The sequence below is a fragment of the Myotis nattereri genome, assembly GCF_964212035.1.
Source record: "Myotis nattereri genome assembly, chromosome: 14".
Lineage (NCBI taxonomy): Eukaryota > Metazoa > Chordata > Mammalia > Chiroptera > Vespertilionidae > Myotis > Myotis nattereri.
The window spans coordinates 18,285,542-18,305,819 of NC_138089.1; the positions used below are offsets into that span (position 1 = coordinate 18,285,542).

Sequence of the window (20,278 nt, forward strand, 5' to 3'; positions counted from 1 at the left end):
TCAGCAATGTGGGGTGCAGTGGGAGGGGTGGAAGCAGACGGCCTCAAGCCCCACCTACTTGGGTTTCCCTCCCCCACTCAGGTTCTGATTTTGGGATTTCAAGGCTAAAGTTTTTCTCTCCTCAGGACATAGCCTTGGATCCTGCCAAACCGCCCCCGTTTTGCTCTATCTAGCCAGAGCTTGGCTAAACAGACAGTAAAGGTGCAGGAAGAAAGGGAAGGCAGGAATGTGAAATCAAAATACTGGCCTCCCAGCTGCAGGGCCTCGGTGGTCAGAGCATGTCTTTGGTGAGATGGTGGCAGGTGACGTGGGGCTCCAGCGTTGTCCCTGGGAGGCCAGGGGAAATCCAGAGCAGAATGGACAGGGCAGGAGGGAAGGCTGGGCCACTTATGGGGCAGGCTTGTTCCAGACACGTGGCAGGCATGATCTCTTGTCAGCTCCCCAGCAACACTGTGAGGGAATAGGAGAGTCACCCCCACTTCACTGGGGAGACAGAGCCCTTGGAGGTTACATTTTTTGGCCCAAAGTCAGGGTGTTGAGACCATAGGATATTGTGCTCAGAAAGGTTGTCTCCTATTTTACCCTTAGGTCCTGTGCAGAGAATCAACATTCTCTGAGCCATAGTGATAAGAACTTTGTCACTTGCTACGGAGGTGTTTTCTTCAGGAGTATTGCTAAGTGTCTGTACACAATAGTTCCCGAACCCTGAGCAGGGGTGGAATGCCCAGTGGCATTGTTCTCCACCCCCCCTCCATTCCAGCCCAAAAGGGAAGCCAGGGAAGCCCTTTTACAGAGATAAACAAGTATAGCATTGATATCCCACCTCAAGGTTTCCAAGAAGTCAATAGGAAATGACCCGACTGCGAAAGCCCAGAACCGCAGGGCCTTCCTCTGGGCCCTGTGGCTGTGATTAGGCCACCACTGCCACCTCCAGGGCCCTTGTTGGCATCCTCCCCCCAGGGGGTGCGCAGCTTTGGCCCCGTTTTCCAGACCTGGGGATGGTTATGGCATAGTGGTCATATCCCTCCTGTGGCATTCTTGCCCCAAATGCATAGCCTCAATCTATTCATGAGAACACATCTTCTGGGCCCAAGGCTGGCCTTCCTGGAAGCCCCAGACACTGCTAGCAGCCCTCACTTTTCAGAAGGTCAAACTCTTGAAGTGCTTACAGCTCTGATCAGCTGGCCCTGCTGCCTCAACAGAGGAAGAGCTATGCTTGCCTTTCAGAGGCAGATGTGAGCCAGGGACCGCAGAGAGGGCTAAATATTCCACTTCCTCTTTCTCCGAAGGTCTGTAGTGCCACGTCTGGGCATGACCAAGATGAGTTTCAGGCAGTGGGCTGGCATTTGCTAAAAGGAACTTATTGGGGTGTGGGTATGCATGTCTCCTTCTGCCCAAGGTTAAGTAATAGTAACATCCTGTGCAAGAGAACTTGAATGTGGTTTTCTACTAAACTCCAATATTTTAGGGCTATTTATTGGATGTGTTTAATCTTGGGCCAATTTAACCAGTAGCAGACTAATAAAATAACAACTTTGGGCATGTTGCCAGGACAAATGTTGACTTACCCTTATAATGTTGACTGAAATGAATAACTTTGAAAGTAATTGAGGAGTGAAACCTTAGCCAAAAATACAGTGTCTGAAACAGTGGTTCTGTTTTATTTTACTGGCACTGCTAAGAGATTACACTCCGTAAGCTAGGCTGCTGCTGCCTGCTGCAGCTCTCAGAGTCCTACCTTTTTTTTTTTTTTTTTTTTTTTTAATCCTCACCGAGGGTATTTTTCCATTGATTTTTAGAGAGAGTGGAAGAGAGAGGGAAAGTCAGAGAGAAAAATTGATGTGAGAGAAACACATCAATTAATTGCCTCCTGCACAAGCCCTGATCAGGGCCCTGGCCAGGGAGGAGCCTGCAACTGAGGTACAGGCCCTTGATCAGAATCGATCCCAGGACCCTTCAGTCCTCAGGCCGACGCAGTATCCACTGAGCCAAACTGGCTAGGGCTCAGAGTCCTACCTTTTACTGAGTTATTTCCCAAGGTTCTTTTCTTTTTTTTTTTTTTTTTCCAGCCTACAAACCATCATTCAGCAAAAATGAATTTCCCTGTGGAAGGCAAGTAGGATAGGTTACTTTTCCAATGTAGGAGGAAAAAAAATTCAATGATAATGAGCAGAATAAAGATAATAATGTGCTTGAGGTCTTCCCTCAGAAACAAAATGGCATGCCCTCTGAAAGTTTGTAGTAACATTAAGTGTTTCTCTAGGGTATGTGTACTGGATGAAATCCATCTAGCTCATTCCACACCCCACCTTTCCTTCATTTTGTCATTCGGTTTATACAAACATTAGAGAGCTATACTGTTTTTCTAGCATGTTTTGGACTTGCAGGGAACAGGGAAGGCCTGGAGGAAATGATGCCAGGATGACCACAGAAACTGTCATGAAGTACGATTTCTTTCAACCCTCATTTTCTTCCTTGCACTATATGAGAGGCTGTGTTTGGGCAGGGACTGAGCAGGCTTTCAGAGGTTCATGCCAGCATTGTCTGAGTTCAGTCATATATCCCCCCAATGCCTCTCCCTTAACCAAAGCTGCCCTAAAAACGACCACCAGATCGACTGACCTTGACCAGATGCTGGAGATGCTGACCGGACTCTTTAGTGCTGACTGACTGTCCCAGGCAAAGACAAACTCACTATGCAGGAATAAGTGTAATTTCTCCAACCTTGATGTGTTCAGTGGTGTGGCCCTGGGGGTTGATGGTTTGATCTTGTGAATTTTCCCAGACCATCTTGTGACACCTCCATCATATGCTTTTCAGCATTTCCACGGGCGGGGGGGCGGGGGGGTTGGTGGCTAGAGAAATTATCAGATCTTAAACACAGCAATCCAACACCCTGTCTGCAGCAACATGGCCATGGGACTGAACTAACTCCGCGTGTTCTGAGATGTTATTTAGCCAGGCTCTCCTTATTTCCCATTAGCAAATAAAGATACCCCCCTCCCCCCCAAACCAGAACTTGTTTTTTCTTTTAAAGAAGGAAGGAAATTGGGATGTTTTCCTTAAAGGGTCCGGTAGGGAGAGAGTTGGGCCATATTATCAAAGAGGAAATCAGATCTCCCTTGGGTGCTGGAGCAAGGCAGCCTGACTCCTGGAGAAAATAAACAGAGGGGAGTGGCCTCCGTCTTTGAGGGGAGCCAAGACAAAGGTATCAGGCTCCCTCGGGAGCTGTTCCGGGTGGTTTATCAACGTCCACAGCGCATGTAGTCCTTTGTTGGAATCACTGATAAGCATCTCTTGGGGAAAATTATAGGTCTGGATTTGAAGATCTTCTGCTCACCTTATGGGTTAGAAGTCGATAATTCTGAAATGGCTTTGGCCTAATCACTGAAGCCAGGTTTCCATTAGATTTGGGACTCATTTTTTTCTTTTCAATTTCTGGGAACAGATGCCAGAGGAAAGAGAACAGAAAAAAATATTTTTTATGGAAATTTTGGAGTTAGAAACCATTATTTCTTTATTGTTTTTTTCCTATTTTCTAAATAAATAGATAGATAGATAGATAGATAGATAGATAGATATAAGGTGAAGAAGAGTCACTTTCAGGCTCCAGAGAAGCTCCCCTTCCTATTTCTGCAGCCCCACTGCTCTGCTCAGGCCTCCTCATTGCTGCCTCTCTGCCCTGCAGCCACTGGGGATGCCCTGCCTGATGCCCACATGCCCCACTCCTTGCCCGCTGCAGCCAACACTGACTCTCCTGGGCACTCTGCCTGGATCAACCTCTGGCTCCCCCTGTTCACTGGGAGATGCTCTTCCTAGTGCACCTGTCAGTGAAGCCCACTTCGCAGGTGCTGGGTAAACACTGGCAGAATTGGATTTAAAAGGATGCACATAGTCACAAAGTATCTCTTCCAATATATGTGTTCATTACAAAGGAAGGGCAGCAGTTCTCCCTTATCCACGGTGCAATTTCAGTTACCTGCTGTCTACCACACTCCAAAATATTAAATGGAAAATTCCAGAAACAAACAGTTCATAAGTTTTAAATTGCACACTGTTCTGGGTGGTGTAATGAGATCTCGTGCTGTGCTGCTCAGGACATGAATCATCCCTTTGTCCAACAGATTCATGCTGTTTATGCTCCCTGCCCATTAGCCAGTTAGTAGCATCTCAGTTATCAGATCACCTCTCAGGGTACCGCAGTGCTTGTGTTCAAGTCACCCATACTTTACTTACTGATGGCCCAAAACACAAGAGTAGTGGTGTTGGCAATTCAGATATGCCGAAGAGAAGCCATCAAGTGCGTCCTTTAAGTGAAAAGGTGAAATTTCTCTATGTAAGGAAAGAAAAAAAACTTATATGCTGAGGTTGCTAAACTCTGCAGTAAGAACAAATCTTCTGTGAAATTGTAAAGAAGGAAAAAGAACATTGTGCTAGTTTTGCTCAAACTGCAAAAGTTATGGCCACAGTGCATGCTAAGTGCTTAGTTAAGATGATAAAAACATAAAACTTTATCATAGATATGTATGTTTAGGAAAAACACATCGTATATATAGTTCAGTACAGTCCATTTCAGGCAGCCACTGGGAGTCTTGGAACATTTTCCCCGAGGGTGGTGGGAGTGGCTACTGTGCTAGTAACTTTACAATCGAGAAATCCGACAGACACACCTGTATTCCTTTCCCAGGGCTGCTCTAACCAAGCACCACATGCTGGTGGCTTCGAATAACAGAAATTTATTTTTCATGGCTCTGGGGACTAGAAGTCCAGAGTTAAGGTCTCAGCACAGCCATGATCCCTCTGAAACCCGTGGGAGAATCCTTTTTTGCCTTCCTAGCTCCTGGTGTTGGCTGTCAGTCTTCGGTGTTCTCTGTGTTGTAGATAAATCACTCTAGCTGCTCTCGTTGTCATCGCCTGGCATTCTTCCTGTGTGTCTCTGTCTAAATTTCCTTTCTTTTAAGGACACCAGTGATTGGATTTAAGTCCCACTGTAATCTAGTGTGGCTACATCCTAGCTTGATTACCTCAGCAAAGATCCTATTTCCATATAAGGTTATATTCATAGGTTCGGGGGGGTAGAACTTCAGCACATCTTTTGGGAGGGACACAGTTCAACCCATTACACCACTTTATCCAACAGGTCAAAGTTAACATCAGCAGTAATAGCATATAGTGACATAATGCACCCCGATGTGATGCACTGAGAAGGGCATTTCACTCTGTTGTTAGCTCGTTCTTATTTAATAATGCTAGAGCTCCTCAATTACTCTGAGGTTGGAACTTCCTTTTTAGCATGAAGGTGATGAAAGCATCCTAGAGGGTTACTGGGTGGGTGAAATGTGACCCCTGGGAACTGCACACCTCCTGTTATACAGATGGAGCTCTCCATAACCCTTCCCTCGTATTTCCAAGCACCGGAAAGGCATGTTTTTATGACTCCAGCAACTCATGGGCAAAAGCATCTGCTGCTGGCACACTTGATTCTCCTCTCCCTTGCTCCTGGCCAGATGCAGAGCAGCCAGGAGCAGTGCTGCCTTGCCGTAGAACAGTCTAAATCCCGCACATGTGGCTGTGCTCCTGGGCCCTCTGGGCTGTGTTTATGGCCCAGTGAAGGTAGTCTTGGGGCAGCCACAACTATGGTGTGGCTCCCAGCCCCACTCAGACTGCAACGATGAGGTGCAGGGAGAATGAGTGGGGGTTTCCTTATGTCATGCCTATTAGAATGGAATTATTTTTGAAGGAATAAAAAAATTGTGCTGGTCCTGGCCAGTGTGGCTCAGTTGGTTGGGCATCATCCTATGCACTGAAAGGTTGCTGGTTCGATTCTCAGTCAGGGCACATGCCCTGATTGATGAAAAAAATATGACCTTCATGCCTTTCTTCATTCTCCCCTTCCTCCTACCCTCTCTTCTTTTTTCCCTTCATTTTTTCTCCCTTCCTTGTCCTCTGAAAAAAGGAAAAAACATTTGATAAAAGTTAATATGGATTCATGATAACAGTTCACAGCAAACTTAGCATGAAGGGAACTTTCTCTACTTGAAAAGGGGTGTCTTGTCCATGCTCTCAAGAAACATAATACTTAAGGATGAAAGCTTCATAATAATCACTTCTGATTCAGGAATTAGACTAGTGTACACACTAGCTCACCTTGTAATCAACAATATATAGGTGGTCCTAGCCAGTGCAATAAGACAAGAAAAACAAAAAGCTATAAGGCTGGAAAAGATGCAACAGAACTATGTTGTTATTCAGAAAGTGCTGCCTACACAAAACATGCAATGCCTTTTACTTTTCTTCTCTTTTAAACTTATTTAGTGCGCTGCCCTTCTGCTCTCTCTTGAAGTTGCATGGTGAGGGCGGTGTCTGCACTTGAAACAGGACACCTTGCTCCTAGGTTTAGCATTGACCCTGCCCAGCTTGGTCTGGCCTTGGAATTGTTGGACTCGGAAGCCTCTGCAAGTCGTATTCTGTCATCTCTCTGTAAAGCCCGGAAGCAACCCTGGTAGTGCGTTTGCTAGTTCTGAGTAGAGCTATTTAACTAGACTCTGGAAACATTTTCCCTGAGGGCTCTTTTTAGACAGCCGTTAAAGGTAGCTGGAGACATACTGACTAAATGGAAAAGAAAAATCAAATTAGGCCAAGATTTTTTTTTAATCGCCTATTCTCACTGAAGCCCTCCAAGAGCACACCATAACTCATATTTTACTCATGTGGGTCATGCATAAAACCTCCTCCATAGACCCAGTAGCCTGTAAATGTTCTGGTTTTAAAATCGCACCTGCCTGCTTTGCTGGATCGCAGCACTAAGTCACGCAAACGTAGTTTCTGGTTCAGTTGTTCGTTACTTGGGAATGAGACCGGCAGAGAGCAGCCTGATGTTTACTTCCACATGGTCAGTGCCTTAGGAAGGGAGCTTTCATTGCAGTCTCATTAGCAGCACTGCACAGCCTGCAGCGGAGCTGGCGTTTGCATCCGTTTGCATCCTGCGTACGTTCTGTAGCTGCACAGAAAACGCCCATCCAACTGGGTCAGGTGAAAGGACGGCAGAGTCAGCAGAACCGTAGAAAAAATGACACAGCAGTGGAACAGAGCTGAGTCTTCTCCTATCCCGCCGCGCGTGCAGTGCTCCCTGCCCCCTTTTAAAGCGAGAGAACTCAGTTGGCATGTGCCCTTCCGTCTCCCCATTCTGACGTAGACTCTGTGACCCGGCCGCTTTAGCCATTAAAGAAACAGAGGCCCAGGAGTCTCCAGGTTCTGAGGTGGGTACAGGATTACTGGAGACCAAGCCCTGGCCCCCACCCCAGGAAATCTCTCACCTCACTTGCTGCAGTGCAGTTCATGCCACCAAAGGTGGTAATATCACTATGCTGGCATTGCCAGCCTAAGGCAGCACCCACCTAGAGGAATTCAGGGGGTGCTCAAGAGTGTGTGTGTGTGTGTGTTTTCATTATGCCAGTGATGCAGCTCTTACGTAAAGCATATTTTTAAAAGCCTCCTCTGAGGACAGATGCTCAGGAGCCAGGACTTGGACGGAGAGCATCCTGAAGGGCACTGTCACCTGGAAGCAGAGGGCTATTGGATCTTTCTCTCAGCCACTCCAGGAATTAGAATGCGAGGTCTCTTTCGCTGAGAGATTTATCTTTTGCGTTTTGGAACTGAGCCTTCCCGGTGTTGGGAGAGTTTCCCGCTGTCTGCTCAGCTCAGCAAGCCGAGATGCTGGAGAGGTAGCCGGCAGCCTGGATTCATTATCTGTCTTGGAAAAGTGCTTCACTGCTTCGAGAAACCGTGACATCACTCCTGGCCACATTGTGGAATTGTTCTTATTTTTGTATTTAAATGCCAGAAAAGTTGGGTCTGTGTCAAAGAAGGCTTCTGGTTTCCGAGACTGGCAAGGGCATAAAATGACATTTGGCAGAATTCCAAATCCAGACGAGATTTTCCCAAGCACCTACTATGTTCAGGACACCCTGCAGGGACGTCCTGGAGAAGCAGAAGTTCTGGCTTACCCCTCGAAACTCTGAGAGAAAGCGATGGCTGAAAAAGAAAGATGAGCATCTTGAGACTCCCTGTGGAAATGATTGAGGTTCGCCACCACGCTTGTCACACTTGGCCTTTTCCGTTAAAACCTGGTGTGTTCATGTGCTGTCCAGCGTCCACCGCAGGTCAGATGGAGCTTAGGAAGACAAGGGTAACTGTTCTCTTTGTCCTTGCAGGATGTTTTGTCTGTCATCTCTGTCTTTCAGTCTGCTGTTTGATTTCTGTAATTCTTATCTGCAAAGTCACTGGAACGGACAGGCTCCCTCTCCCCCATCAGCTTGGTTTGGGGTAACGTGCAGTTTTGACAGTATTTTATGTGGAGGTGATGGAGGTGATTTTCAAAGCTTACGGTTGTATATAATATAAAAACCGGTGCCCATGGCAGGGTTTTCTCTTTGTGCCTTTTCTTCTGCTGTCTGATTATTCTTTGTAAGTATTAATGTGTACATTTCAAATATACTGTAGATGCAAATATGCTTTTTTAAGAGCCCAGGAATAGAAGAACTTCTTTAAGTTTTTTTAAAATTTAATTAACTGAAAGATTCCTCGTGCTTTAGAAAATCCATTGCATAAAGAAATGTGGAGAGTGGCTTTACGCAAGGTGAAGGAAAGGTTTTTCAAAAGAAAAAGCCAGAAGTATCAAAGGCAGCCGCCTGACAAGGTCATTGGATGGGGAATCTGAGGCAGCTTTTCTCTCAGGAGGGTTTGGGAAGGATGATCTTACTGAGTTAAAAACTGGCAGATATTGGGAGTGGGGGCAGGGAGCAGATCTGGGCCCATGAGCTGTGCACTCAGAGGCTGCTTCTGTTGACATCTGGCTGCCACTGCCCCTTCGGGAGCCTAAGCCAGGTCACCTCCGCGCAGCTGGGGTGAGACAGGGCACTGTTTGCATTTCACAGATCCGTGTGCAGCTCATGCTGGGGAGGACTTGTGGTGGAGTTATGTTTTCTTCATAATTGACGACATTTTCATTTCTTCCTTCTTTTTTTTTGTTTTGATCTACAGGAGCCAAGTAATAAACGGGTCAAACCCCTTTCCAGAGTCACATCACTAGCAAACCTCATCCCGCCCGTGAAGGCTACGCCGCTAAAGCGCTTCAGCCAAACCCTGCAGGTAAGAAGGGCGCAGTGGGCTCCTGTTGGCAGAAAACCATGTGCGGGAAGGGCATTGCTGTTTTACCGAGAATCTGCCCTGGCTTCAGCCTGACCTGAATCAAGGTTTATTTCAACAGAAGGGAGCAAGGCAGTGGACCGAAAGGAAGAGAGAGGTATTTCAACTTGTAAACTGGGGTGAGGCGGTGTCCTTTGAGAGGGGTAACTTGACGAGTCATCTCTGTCCAGTCTTTTCTCACAATTGTGTTTCCGAGTTGTGTGGCCCGTTCAGACGCCCTCTGACAGGTTTCATGCTAACATGTCTCCGGGCCTTCTAAGGATGTGAGTCCGAGGGCAAGAGAGACTCGTGGTGCAGGTCGGGATCTGCAAATGATAGCCCGTGGGAAAAGATTCAGCCCACCTTCTGTCTCCTTATGGCCCACAAGCTAGGAATGTTTTTTACTTTTTTGAATGGCTGGGGGAAAATTAAAAGAGGAATTATATTCCCCCACACATGAAAATGGTATGAAATTCTAATTTCAGTGTCTGTGAATAAAGTTATGTTGGGACACAGGTCTGCCCAATGTATATGTCCTGCTTTTGTCTACGGCTGCTTTTGTACTTTAGTGGCAGAGTCTAGTTGTGACAGAGACCATATTGCCCACAAGGTCAAAAGTATTTGCTATCTGGTCCTTTGTAGGAAATGTTTGCTGACCCCTGGCTTAGAACAGGGGCCCCAGAAATGAAGTGTCTCAGCTCTGACTTCTGCTCTGTCACTCAAGTACTTTGTTACCTTGGGCAGATGACGTGACATCTCTAGGTCTTGCTTTTATTCCTAATGGATGAACTGGAGTTGATGCCACCAGCTCCTTTATAGCATTGTTGTAAATATTTACAAGATAGTACATTTTTTAAAAATATATTTTATTGATTTTTTACAGAGAGGAAGGGAGTGGGGTAGAGAGTTAGAAACATCGATGAGAGAGAAACATCGATCAACCGCCTCCTGCACACCCCGTACTGGGGATGTGCCTGCAACCAAGGTACATGCCCTTGACCAGAATTGAACCTGGGACCCTTCAGTCTGCAGGCCAACGCTCTATCCACTGAGACAAACTGGCTAGGGCAAGATAGTGCATTTAAAGGGCTTGGTATAGTGCCTTGATCCTTAGTTAGCAATCACTAATTTACTAATTAGTTAGCCAGGAAGTAAATATTACCTACTGTAATAATTCTTTGGTTCACAAGTGGTGGTAGTTGTTCTTGTTCTTAAACTCCTGATAAAGTTTATCTTTTAAAGTGAAAACTGAGATTTGTCCAGGCCTCCAACCCAATTTGATCATCATAAACGCCCTCTTGTAGACTGACACCCGCAAAAGTCACGCCATGAGAAGGCTCATCTTGTTTAGCCGAGAAGTAGACTTGAGTCTGCCTTTTCTCACTTGTCCTGAACACTTTTTTTTGTAGTATTTTTTTCTTGACTTTGTGAGTCATTAGGAAAATTGTGGACTGGAACCCAAGGCTTGTCCCATGCTTTGATAATCTATGACTTGAGAACGATTTGAGTCTCTCTCATCCCCTCCTGTCGTTGCTTCCACACCATTCAGCCAATGTGCTGTGACACCGAGTAGCCCAAGCTGTTCTCGCCACTTCCCTAGAGATGCCTGCCGTCCCTCTCCGGTGCTTCTCCCGTGACGGGCCCATTCCTCTGTTAACTCTGCTCACAGTGTCTTCTGAATGAATACCTCAGCACATAATTACCTATAGGTTTGGCTCTGGTTCTGTTGGTGCTGGGGCCTCTGGGTACCCCAGGTCCCCTTTGTGGGAGAACCGAGGAGGAAAAAAGAAGGTTGTCTGGAGGAGGCAGATGAAGGGCTTTGAAGCTAGTGGAGAAAAATTTGTTTACCTTCTCTCCCCCGTGACCAGCCCCTCAGCCCTCTGGCCAAGTTCATGGCAGGCTTCCTCTGGAAGATTCATCACTGCCCTAGTCCTGCACATCTGGTCTTTTGCTGAGTTCTGCTTTTTGGAAATTCTTTTGCTTGTCTACTGCTATTTCACCCTTTCCTTTCCATCCCAGTGACTGTGGCTCAAGTTCATTCACTCTGTAGTTATTTCTCCCCCCTTGATTATGAACCCTCCCCCCCATGTTGCCAGCATCTCTTCCCATTGTCTCTCCTAGGACAGTCCACCCTCTGCTCAAGGAAGGGCCTCACTCATCCCCTCGTCATGCACCAGGCCCTACTTCCTGAGCTCATGTTGCTTACATTCTAGATGGAGTTGCTTTCTGACAACTTCATGGCCTACATCTGGCCCCCAAGTTGTGTTTTGTTTGGCCGCACAGTGTTTTGAGCTAACAATTAAAAATCAAAACAATCTATGTAAGGACCTGGCCTTCTGACTCCTCTTGAGGAATGAACGTGAGCTACAGGCTTGGTGGTGCTGGGCTTCTGTTTCCACATGGCAGTAAGGAGCTGTGCCTGAGTAGCCAGCGAGCGGTAATCTGCAAATGTCCCCATTGTCATACCCCATTGTCATACCTTCAACATCTTTTCTTTGGCTTCCCAGGCAACCTCTATTTCTTTTCTTCTGTTTCTGCTCTATGCAGAACCTACCATGGAACGCTGCAGGAAATATTTGATCGTCTTGACAATTTGCATTGACCAAGAGAACTGGGGCAGAAAGAAGTCAAGCCATGTCTAAAATGCAATAGACAAGGCCAAGCAAGGATGAGAAAGCCAGACCCCAGGGAGGAATCTGACATGTGGAGATTAGTTTCTAAAACCTCAAATATTTTTTGTAGCAAAATCATTTTTATTTATTTTTTTAAATATCCTGGTGAATAGCTACTTCCAGGCTCCATTTATGGGCAGAAACAACCCAGCAGAGTTATGCATAATAGTCATGCACATAGACACAGAGAGAACTTGAACAATGTGCTTATGCTGTGAGTGTGTCCTTGAGGGGTCAGCAAGTGGAAATAGGCTCCTGTGGTTGTATGCAGAGTAAGACAGCCATGTTTGCAGGGGGGTCTGTGAAGTACAACCAGATATTTCTAGCAGTCACCTTGGTGCATGCAGTGCACGTTCTGCAAAATTATTTCCACTCCTAGCATCTCAATAATCTCATGTCGTTATGCTTCCCGCACCAGCTAGAATGGGAAAGGATGCTGATGTAGCCTGAGGAGCAGGGAGGAGGAGGGGGAAGGGGAAGTCCCAAAGGGGGTGCTCAGTGACCCAACCTCATATCCTTCCTCATTTTGCCTACTGTGGCCTTGATGCCTATTCTAAAAGGAGAGGAACAGAGAACAAGGAGTGTAGGGGCTACCTCTCAGCATTCGTTTCTTACCCATGTGTGTATATATTTATACCTTTTCTCCTTCCAAAAGCAACTCAAGGCTGTGATTGAGCAGCCTGATTCTCTGCTACAGTACCCCTCGCCGCTGGTTCCTGGCACCTTGGAGCTATATATATCCCTTTGGATGTCCAGTTGTGTCTCTCATGTTGGGCTCCTTTCATTATAGGAGAAGGGATGAGTGAGGCTCACATACCCAAACACGATGCTTTCATCAATAATGGAGCACTTAGCAGTCCTTCCTCTGGCTCCTCGGGAGGATATCAGGAGAGTGTGGGGCTGGCAGCCTCTTCCAAAAAGGTTAAAACCCAATCACCAGTGGAGTGGTGCTCGCAGCAGCTCAGCAAGACACTGCAGGCCTTGTTCTCTCCTGCCTCCCTTGTGCCCCACATGGACTGGGGGCTCGGGCCTCAGCACAAAGGCGGCGTTTGTGGAAATCCGAGAGGGACAGCCGACTGCATGGCGCTCCGTCTGCTGCTGACCAGGGGGAGGCTAGCACTGCTGGTAGATGGAGCACAGATGTCTGGATCCCTCTGGGCCCATAAATCCTCCGCTGGCCTGCCCGGAGGAAAATCCGGCCCAGCTCCAAGAGGGACCTGCATGCACCCCTGTGGAGTGAGGAAGGCGAGCTCGCCTTCCGCCCCTTGGCCAGTCACCTCCCGTCACAGCTGTGCACACCTGGCGGACTCATTTGAGTCTAGCGTGTGCTGTGGAATGCCGTGTTCATTACAGTGTGATTGTGCCCTGCCTCCTCTTTGAACATGAACTTCCTTTTTTTCCCCCATTATAAAAGTGTATGTTCATTATGGAAAAATACAGAAAAGGAGAGAGAGAAAAGAACGCACATAGCCTCTCATTCTAAAATAACCCCTGTTAAGATTTTAATAATTCCCTTTCAATTTCATTCCAGGTATAACTACATAAACTACACACTCTGAGACTAATTTGGGGTTACTCCCAGTCTATCCAGCCTTATCTTTGTGTGATCTGTTCACTTTTGGATGAGACCCCCTCACAAAGACTGTGGGTGATTGGTTTTTTGTGCATCTCTATTGGTCTTGGCCTCACATATTTCCAAGTACAGTTGGGTACTTAAAGGGTCCTGTTTCTCATTGTTACAGCCTTTTGGGGGAATTATACCTTTTATTAAATTTAAATAATCCTGTTTATATCTTTTAATGTTTGTGGTTTTTTAATTTTTTTTTTTTGCATTTTTCCTAGTGTGTTTTATCTCTTTCATTCCTATTTTCCCTTTGTAATTTAGCTGGATGAGAATTTTGTTATGGCTTAAGGGAAATATTATATCACAGTTATTCTTGGAAATATGATTGTAATTTAATGGACTGTGCATATATTATTCCAGTGTGTAGATGTGATTTATTTTATATAGTCAGTCTCCTATTAATGGATATTTAGGCTGTGAATATTTTCACATTATTATATAACTCTATATGAAGAATGATTTTTGAAGGCACTTGTTCTTTTTTCTTTAAATACCTACCTTCTATTGTGCTTTCTTTTCTGGTTACATAACATCATTTTAAAAAATATAGAGAAGCACAGAAAAGGGAATAAAAGTCCCTTGTAATCCCATCTCCCATCACCACAAAACTTCTATTAACATGTTGGCATATACTCAGGCAATCTTTTCTTTTACTATATACTTGCATGCGTATTTTTTAAAAACAAAACCATAATCATATTATAAGCACTATTTTTAACTTGCTTTTGTCTTAACAGTATAAGATAACCTTATAGTATGAGAATACATATTCATGTCATTAAATATTTTTCACAAACCCGATTCTTCCTGGGTATATACACTGTTTCATTAAAAAGATATACCAGTTTATTTAATCATCCTTTTATTATTGGATATTTTAGTTGTTTTCATTTTCCACCATTATAAACTGCTTTAGACATCCTGATCACAAATCTTTACCCCACCCTGTAATAATATGTTACCTTTGCAACCAGATAAAAATATTTAAGATCTGAAAATCTTATATGATGAGCATATTAGAGAGAGGACGCTTGGTAGTGGCCTGGGACAGGGGTTGAAGGAAGGGCGGGTGGCAGGGGGGTGGGGGGGTTGTGTTGGGCCTGGAAGGGCTCAGTGGTGATGAGGATGGAGGGGAGAAAGGGCATTTCAGATCTGAGGAGGGACTGAGAGAAGACTGATGGCATCTCGCTTTGGGAAATAAGTAGGAGGAGAACCCAAAAGCGTATTTGCTTACTTTCCATGAGCTGGAAACCATGATTTTCTTTTCCACAGACCTCACACTTAGTCCCCTGGTCCAAGGTCACACACTTTCCATAAGTGACAAAAGTCCTTGGTCCTAAGTTATTTGGCAAATACAGAAACAAGCTTGTGTGTGTGTGTGTGTGTGTGTGTGTGTGTGTGTGTGTGTGTGTTGGAGGAAGCAACCAGAAACCATACTGCCTTTCCATCTGGAAGGTAAGGGTATAGCTGAGTGGTGACCTGTATTCCATGTCAAGGGAAACTCCTGACCTTTTGCCAATCTTTACTTCTCCTACAGTAGTAGTTAAACCATTGTAATAGTTGACTATTATAATTGAAAACTTGTCAATTTTTACGTAGTGGTAACAACTCCGTGAGTGGAGTATTTACAGTGAGCCAGCTTCCATGTAAAGTACTTTATATTCATCGCTTCATTTCCTCTCCTCCATAATGATGCAAGGAAGGCTTCCTCACGACTTACTAGGGGAGGAACCTGCAGGCTGACAATGTGCCCGACGTCACATGGCCAGGAAGTGCGGGAGCTGGGGTTCTGCACCCTTCTCGCAGTGCCTCTCCTGCAGTAGGCCTTTGCAAAAAGTCAGTTTGGTCATAATGAAGCCTGCAGTTTGCCAGGATTCAACATAATGGCCAGAGTGTCCGTCGGGGTCATCCCACTTCACTGCTGACCCTCCCTCTCTGTTTCCCTGTGTGGCGGGAGGGCCGTCATTGCCACTTAGGCTCGTGGAATATTTTATCACGAATATTATTGTACTAAAGCCTTTTTATGGTGCCCAATGAAGAGGTTGGGCTGCCGCCCCAAGTCTCTGGAAGGCTTCCTAATTGTTGGCTTACATTAAGCAAATTGTGCAATATTGTCCCCACACTTGAGTCAAATATTTTCTTCAGCTTTTCATTCATCTACTCAGAATCTCTCCCAGCTACAGAAAGCTTTTTCCTTGCACTGGGTCTATGGGGTTTGCCTTTTTACCATGTTTTTATTTATTATTGTTTTGTCATCTTTATTATGAAAGTGTTACATATGTCCCCTTTTTTCCCCCTTGACCGCCCCCCCAGGCCTTCACCACCCTATTGTCTGTGTCTGTGGGTTATGCATATACACATATGAGTTCATTGGTTGATCTAGTCCCACCCCCCTCCCCTTCCTTCCTTCTGAGGTTTGACAGTCTGTTTGATGTTTTTATGTCTCTGGATCTGTTTTTGTTCATCAATTTATGTTGTTCATTAGATTCCACATATGAGTGAGAGCATGTGATACTTATCGTTCTCTGACTGGCTTATTTCACTTAGCATAATGCTCTCTAGGTCCATCCATGCCGTTGCAGATGGTAAGAGTTCTTTCTTTTCTATAGCTGCATAGTATTCCATTGTATAAATGGTCCACAGCTTTTTCTTTTTCTTTTTTTATTATTTTCTTTATTGATTAAGAGATTACATATGTGTCTTTATTCCCTCCTTACCGCCCCCCCCCCCCCGGTGTCTGTGACCATTGGTTAGGCTTATATGCATGCATACAGTCCTTTGGTTGATCTTTCCCCCTTATCCCCACACTCCCCTACCTTCCCTCTGATGTTTCATGGTCTGATTGATGCTTTTCTGTCTCTGGATCTGTTTTTGTTCATCAGTTTATGTTGTTCATTATATTCCATAAATGAGTGAGATCATGTGATATTTATCTTTCTCTAACTGACGTGATTTGCTTAGCATAATACTCTCCAGGTCCATCCATGCTGTTGCAAATGGTAGGAGTTCCTTCTTTTTACAGCAGGCGGTATTTCATTGTGTAGATATACCACAGTTTTCTAACCCACTCATCTGCTGATGGCCATTTAGGCTGTTTCCAAATCTTGGCTATTGTAAATTGTGCTGCTATGAACATATGGTTGCATATATCCTTCCTGACTGGTATTTCTGGTTTCTTGGGATATATTCCTAGAAGTGGGATCACTGGTCAAATGGGAGTTCCATTTTTAATTTTTTGAGGAAACTCCATACTGTTTTCCACAGTGGTTGCACCAGTCTGCATTCCCACCAGCAGTGTACTAGGGTTCCTTTTCTCCACATCCTCACCAGCACTTGTCGTTTGTTGACTTGTTGATGATAGCCATTCTGACAGGTGTGAGGGTGGTACCTCATTGTTGTTGTGATTTGCATCTCTCTGATGATTACTGACTTTGAGCATTTTCTCATATGCCTTTTGGCCTTTTGTATGTCCACTTTAGAAAACTGTCTATTTAGGTCCTTTGTCAATTTTTAATTGAATTATTTATCTTCCTTTTGTTAAGTTGTATGAGTTTCCTGTAAATTTTGGAGGTTAACCCCTTGTCAGATGTATCACTGGCAAATATATTCTCCCATGCAGTGGGCTCTTGTTATTTTGTTGATGGTTTATTTTGCTGTGCAGAAGCTTTTTATTTTGATCTAGTCCCATTTGTTTATTTTCTCCTTAGTTTCCATTGTCCTAGGAGATGTATCCATAAACATATTGCTATAAGAGATGTCTGAGATTTTGCTGCCAATGGTTTCTTCTCTTTTTACTATGTTTTTAATGTGCATCAATCTGAACCGGATTCTTTTTATGTAGTTTTATGTTTACAGCGTCACTGAACTCAGTGTTCACGGTCCTGCTGGTTTTGTTTTTTCTTAGTTAATACCTCTTCATTCTGGAAAATAAATGTAGAGAAGTATGAAGTTGGATATGAAAATCATCCATAGTCTCTACCACCCAGGGTGACACCTATTAACATTTTGTGTTTAAATAGGGATCTCCCTTCTCTTACTTAATGCTGCATGTGAGACCTTCCCATTATCAAGTTTTTCTCAAAAAGAATGTTTTTAGCAACTGTATAATGTTCCATTTTATGGTTACAGTGTAATTTATTTCATCCCTGTTGTTGGTCATGTTAGGCTGTTTCAACAACGCTGCCTCCTGTAAATTATCCTAATGACGGCCCCCAGGGTGCTACTTGGTCCCAGTAGTTCAGAGATGCCTGCTGTTTGCTAATGAATGAAAACATATGAATAAACATTGATGGTGGCAGTGCAGATGGTGGTGTAGTAACAATGACAGGTAACATTCATTTCCTACTGACCACGGGCCAGCACGTGGCTAATCCCTTGACATACTTTTTCTTATCTAATCCTCAACTTTGTGAGATACTATGACCACACCCCTTCCACATAAAAGGAAACCGAGACCCAAAGGGATTAGCTTTCCCAAGGTGACCTCGGCTTCCGAGTGGACTTGAAGCCATGACTATTTGACCTCAAAGCCTGTGTTCTTTACCTAAATCCACGTTGTGTAGCCACAAGACTGGGCTCAGATCCGATTCCAGCACTTGCCTTGTGCCAGTCACTTTAATCCTCTGGTACTTGGATTTCTCATCTATTAAAAGGGAGCAAAACACAAGAATCTGCCCGGTGCCTCTCCAGGATCAGCATGAGGGTCAGATGTGCTGGAGGCCACACAGCGGGAAGGTGTCATTTGTCGGTTTAAGTTAAATGTTCTCATCGAGCCTTACATGAGACACTCCCCCACTGGGCTGCTGGAGAACATTTTCTGGTCCCAGCTGTAGCCGCTGAACATTTTGGCTTAACCCATTGTCGTAGCAACATAGAAATGTGTTTTCCTCGTATAGCCCCTAGCTTCCAGTCCATTTAATAATAAACTGTCTGTTACAAAATAGCAAGAGGCATAAAGAAGTTCCTGGCTGGAGCTCTTTGTTTGGAGCGTGTTATCTTTGGCTGGAGAGACCTTCTGTTTTTTGGAAAAGGTGAGGGAGCAACCTGCGGAACAGGCAGCATTAACAAACCAAATCTGTTCCATCGCGCCTCACCTGCTGGGCTTACATTTCCTCTGGCACATGCCCCCACCTGACAGACAGCCCCCTGTGCACCTGCAGCATCTTTTCCACATACCAACTCGGCATAAACACGAGCACCCATTTCCTCAGTCTGCATTATCTCTGCCTGTTATGGCCGTTGTTATTGTAGCTGCTAGGAGTTATGAGCTTCGGGTTTTTGACTCGTGCTAGGCAGCATTCCCTCATGGAAACTCTTGCTTGTCCTGGAACGTTTTTCATTCCAGACCCAGAACCCCACCACCATGCCAGGGGGGGATCTATATATGTGTTTCTGTTTTGTATGCAGTTCCTCCCAAGGCTGGGTCCCTCTTTCCGAAGCGAGCCCCTGCTGGCCACCATAGACCACTGTTTCTCACCCCAGGGACAGCCAGCAATGTGTAGCGATGTGTAGGTTGTCATAACAGGGGCGGGGCGCTACTGGCATCTATCGATTAGCGGTAAGGGTACTGCAAAACATCCTGTAATACACAGGACAGCCCCTCACCAGAAAGAATTTTCTGGTCCAAAATGTTAGTGGACATTTCAGAAGTAGCCTGAAACTCCTCTGTTTGGGTGCATGCACCCCACCACACTTGAGTCTTACCCTAGAGCAACAGTTCTCAACCTGTGGGCCGCGACCCCTTTGGCGGTCGAACGACCCTTTCACAGGGGTCGCCTAAGACCATCCTGCATATCAGATATTTCCATTACGATTCATAACAGTAGCAACATTACAGTTATGAAGTAGCGATGAAAATAATTTTATGGTTGGGTCACAACATGAGGAACTGTATTTAAAGGGCCAGAGGGTTGAGAACCACTCTCCTAGAGGAAGCAAAGCAGGATATTGGTTAAAAATTGGAGGGAGCCAAAACCGGTTTGGCTCAGTGGATAGAGCGTCAGCCTGCGGACTGAAAGCTCCCAGGTTCGATTCCGGTCAAGGGAATGTACCTTGGTTGCAGGCACATCCCCAGTAGGAGATGTGCAGGAGGCAGCTGATCGATGTTTCTCTCTCATCGATGTTTCTAACTCTCTATCCCTCTCCCTTACTCTCTGTGAAAAATCAATAAAATATATTTAAAAAAATAAAAACTGGGGGGAGGAGAGGTTGGACTGAAATAGACCAGACCTAGGTGTCATTCTGAGTTCACCATTGACTGGGGTTTAAATTCTGGGACACTGCATTAGCTGTGTGACCCTGAGCCAAGTGTCACCCTCTCTGAAACTCACGTTTCCCCATGTGCAAAACAGGGGTAGGACTCCTTACCTGGGGGTATAGCAGGGCTCTACAGCTCCCCTCAGTGCCCAGCACATACCGCATGCCATTCATTCATTAGGCACCCTCTCTGAGCCTCAGTTTCCTTATCATAAAATGGGAATAAATCCCTACCTTGCAGGGCGGTTGTGAGGATCGGAGAGAACTCACCAGAATTGCTAAGCGTGGGAAGCACATAACGGCCCCTGTGTGACATACATGGTGAACATCATCCCGTCTCTTCCCCTTAGTACCCTAGCCCAGCAATCACCAAGGAAACACAAAACGAGGAATCCTTAGCAACAGAGCTCACCTGGTATGGCTCACATCTCTTTTCTTCTTCAAACCGCAACAGAAGAAAATCTCCAACCCTCTGGGAAGGTTTTCAATAAATACATAAAAATATGCCCAATCTGACATTCAAAACATGACCCGGAAATCA

At 45.3% G+C, this 20,278-nt stretch overlaps 1 protein-coding gene across 3 annotated transcripts in view; it reads left to right on the plus strand.

Moving 5' to 3' along the window:
- The window catches only part of ARHGEF3 (Rho guanine nucleotide exchange factor 3), a gene marked incomplete at its 5' end in the record, with an annotated part of 148,650 nt that overhangs the window by 98,874 nt on the left and 29,498 nt on the right, over positions 1-20,278 (plus strand). For 2 of the 3 annotated variants that reach the window (XM_081105969.1, XM_081105968.1), the window contains one exon: positions 9,043-9,150. In XM_081105969.1, the coding sequence (XP_080962095.1) occupies positions 9,043-9,150 (108 nt within the window). Of the gene's footprint in view, positions 1-8,074; positions 8,189-9,042; positions 9,151-20,278 lie in introns of those variants that run through there. The other variant, XM_081105970.1, reaches the window with a different exon arrangement.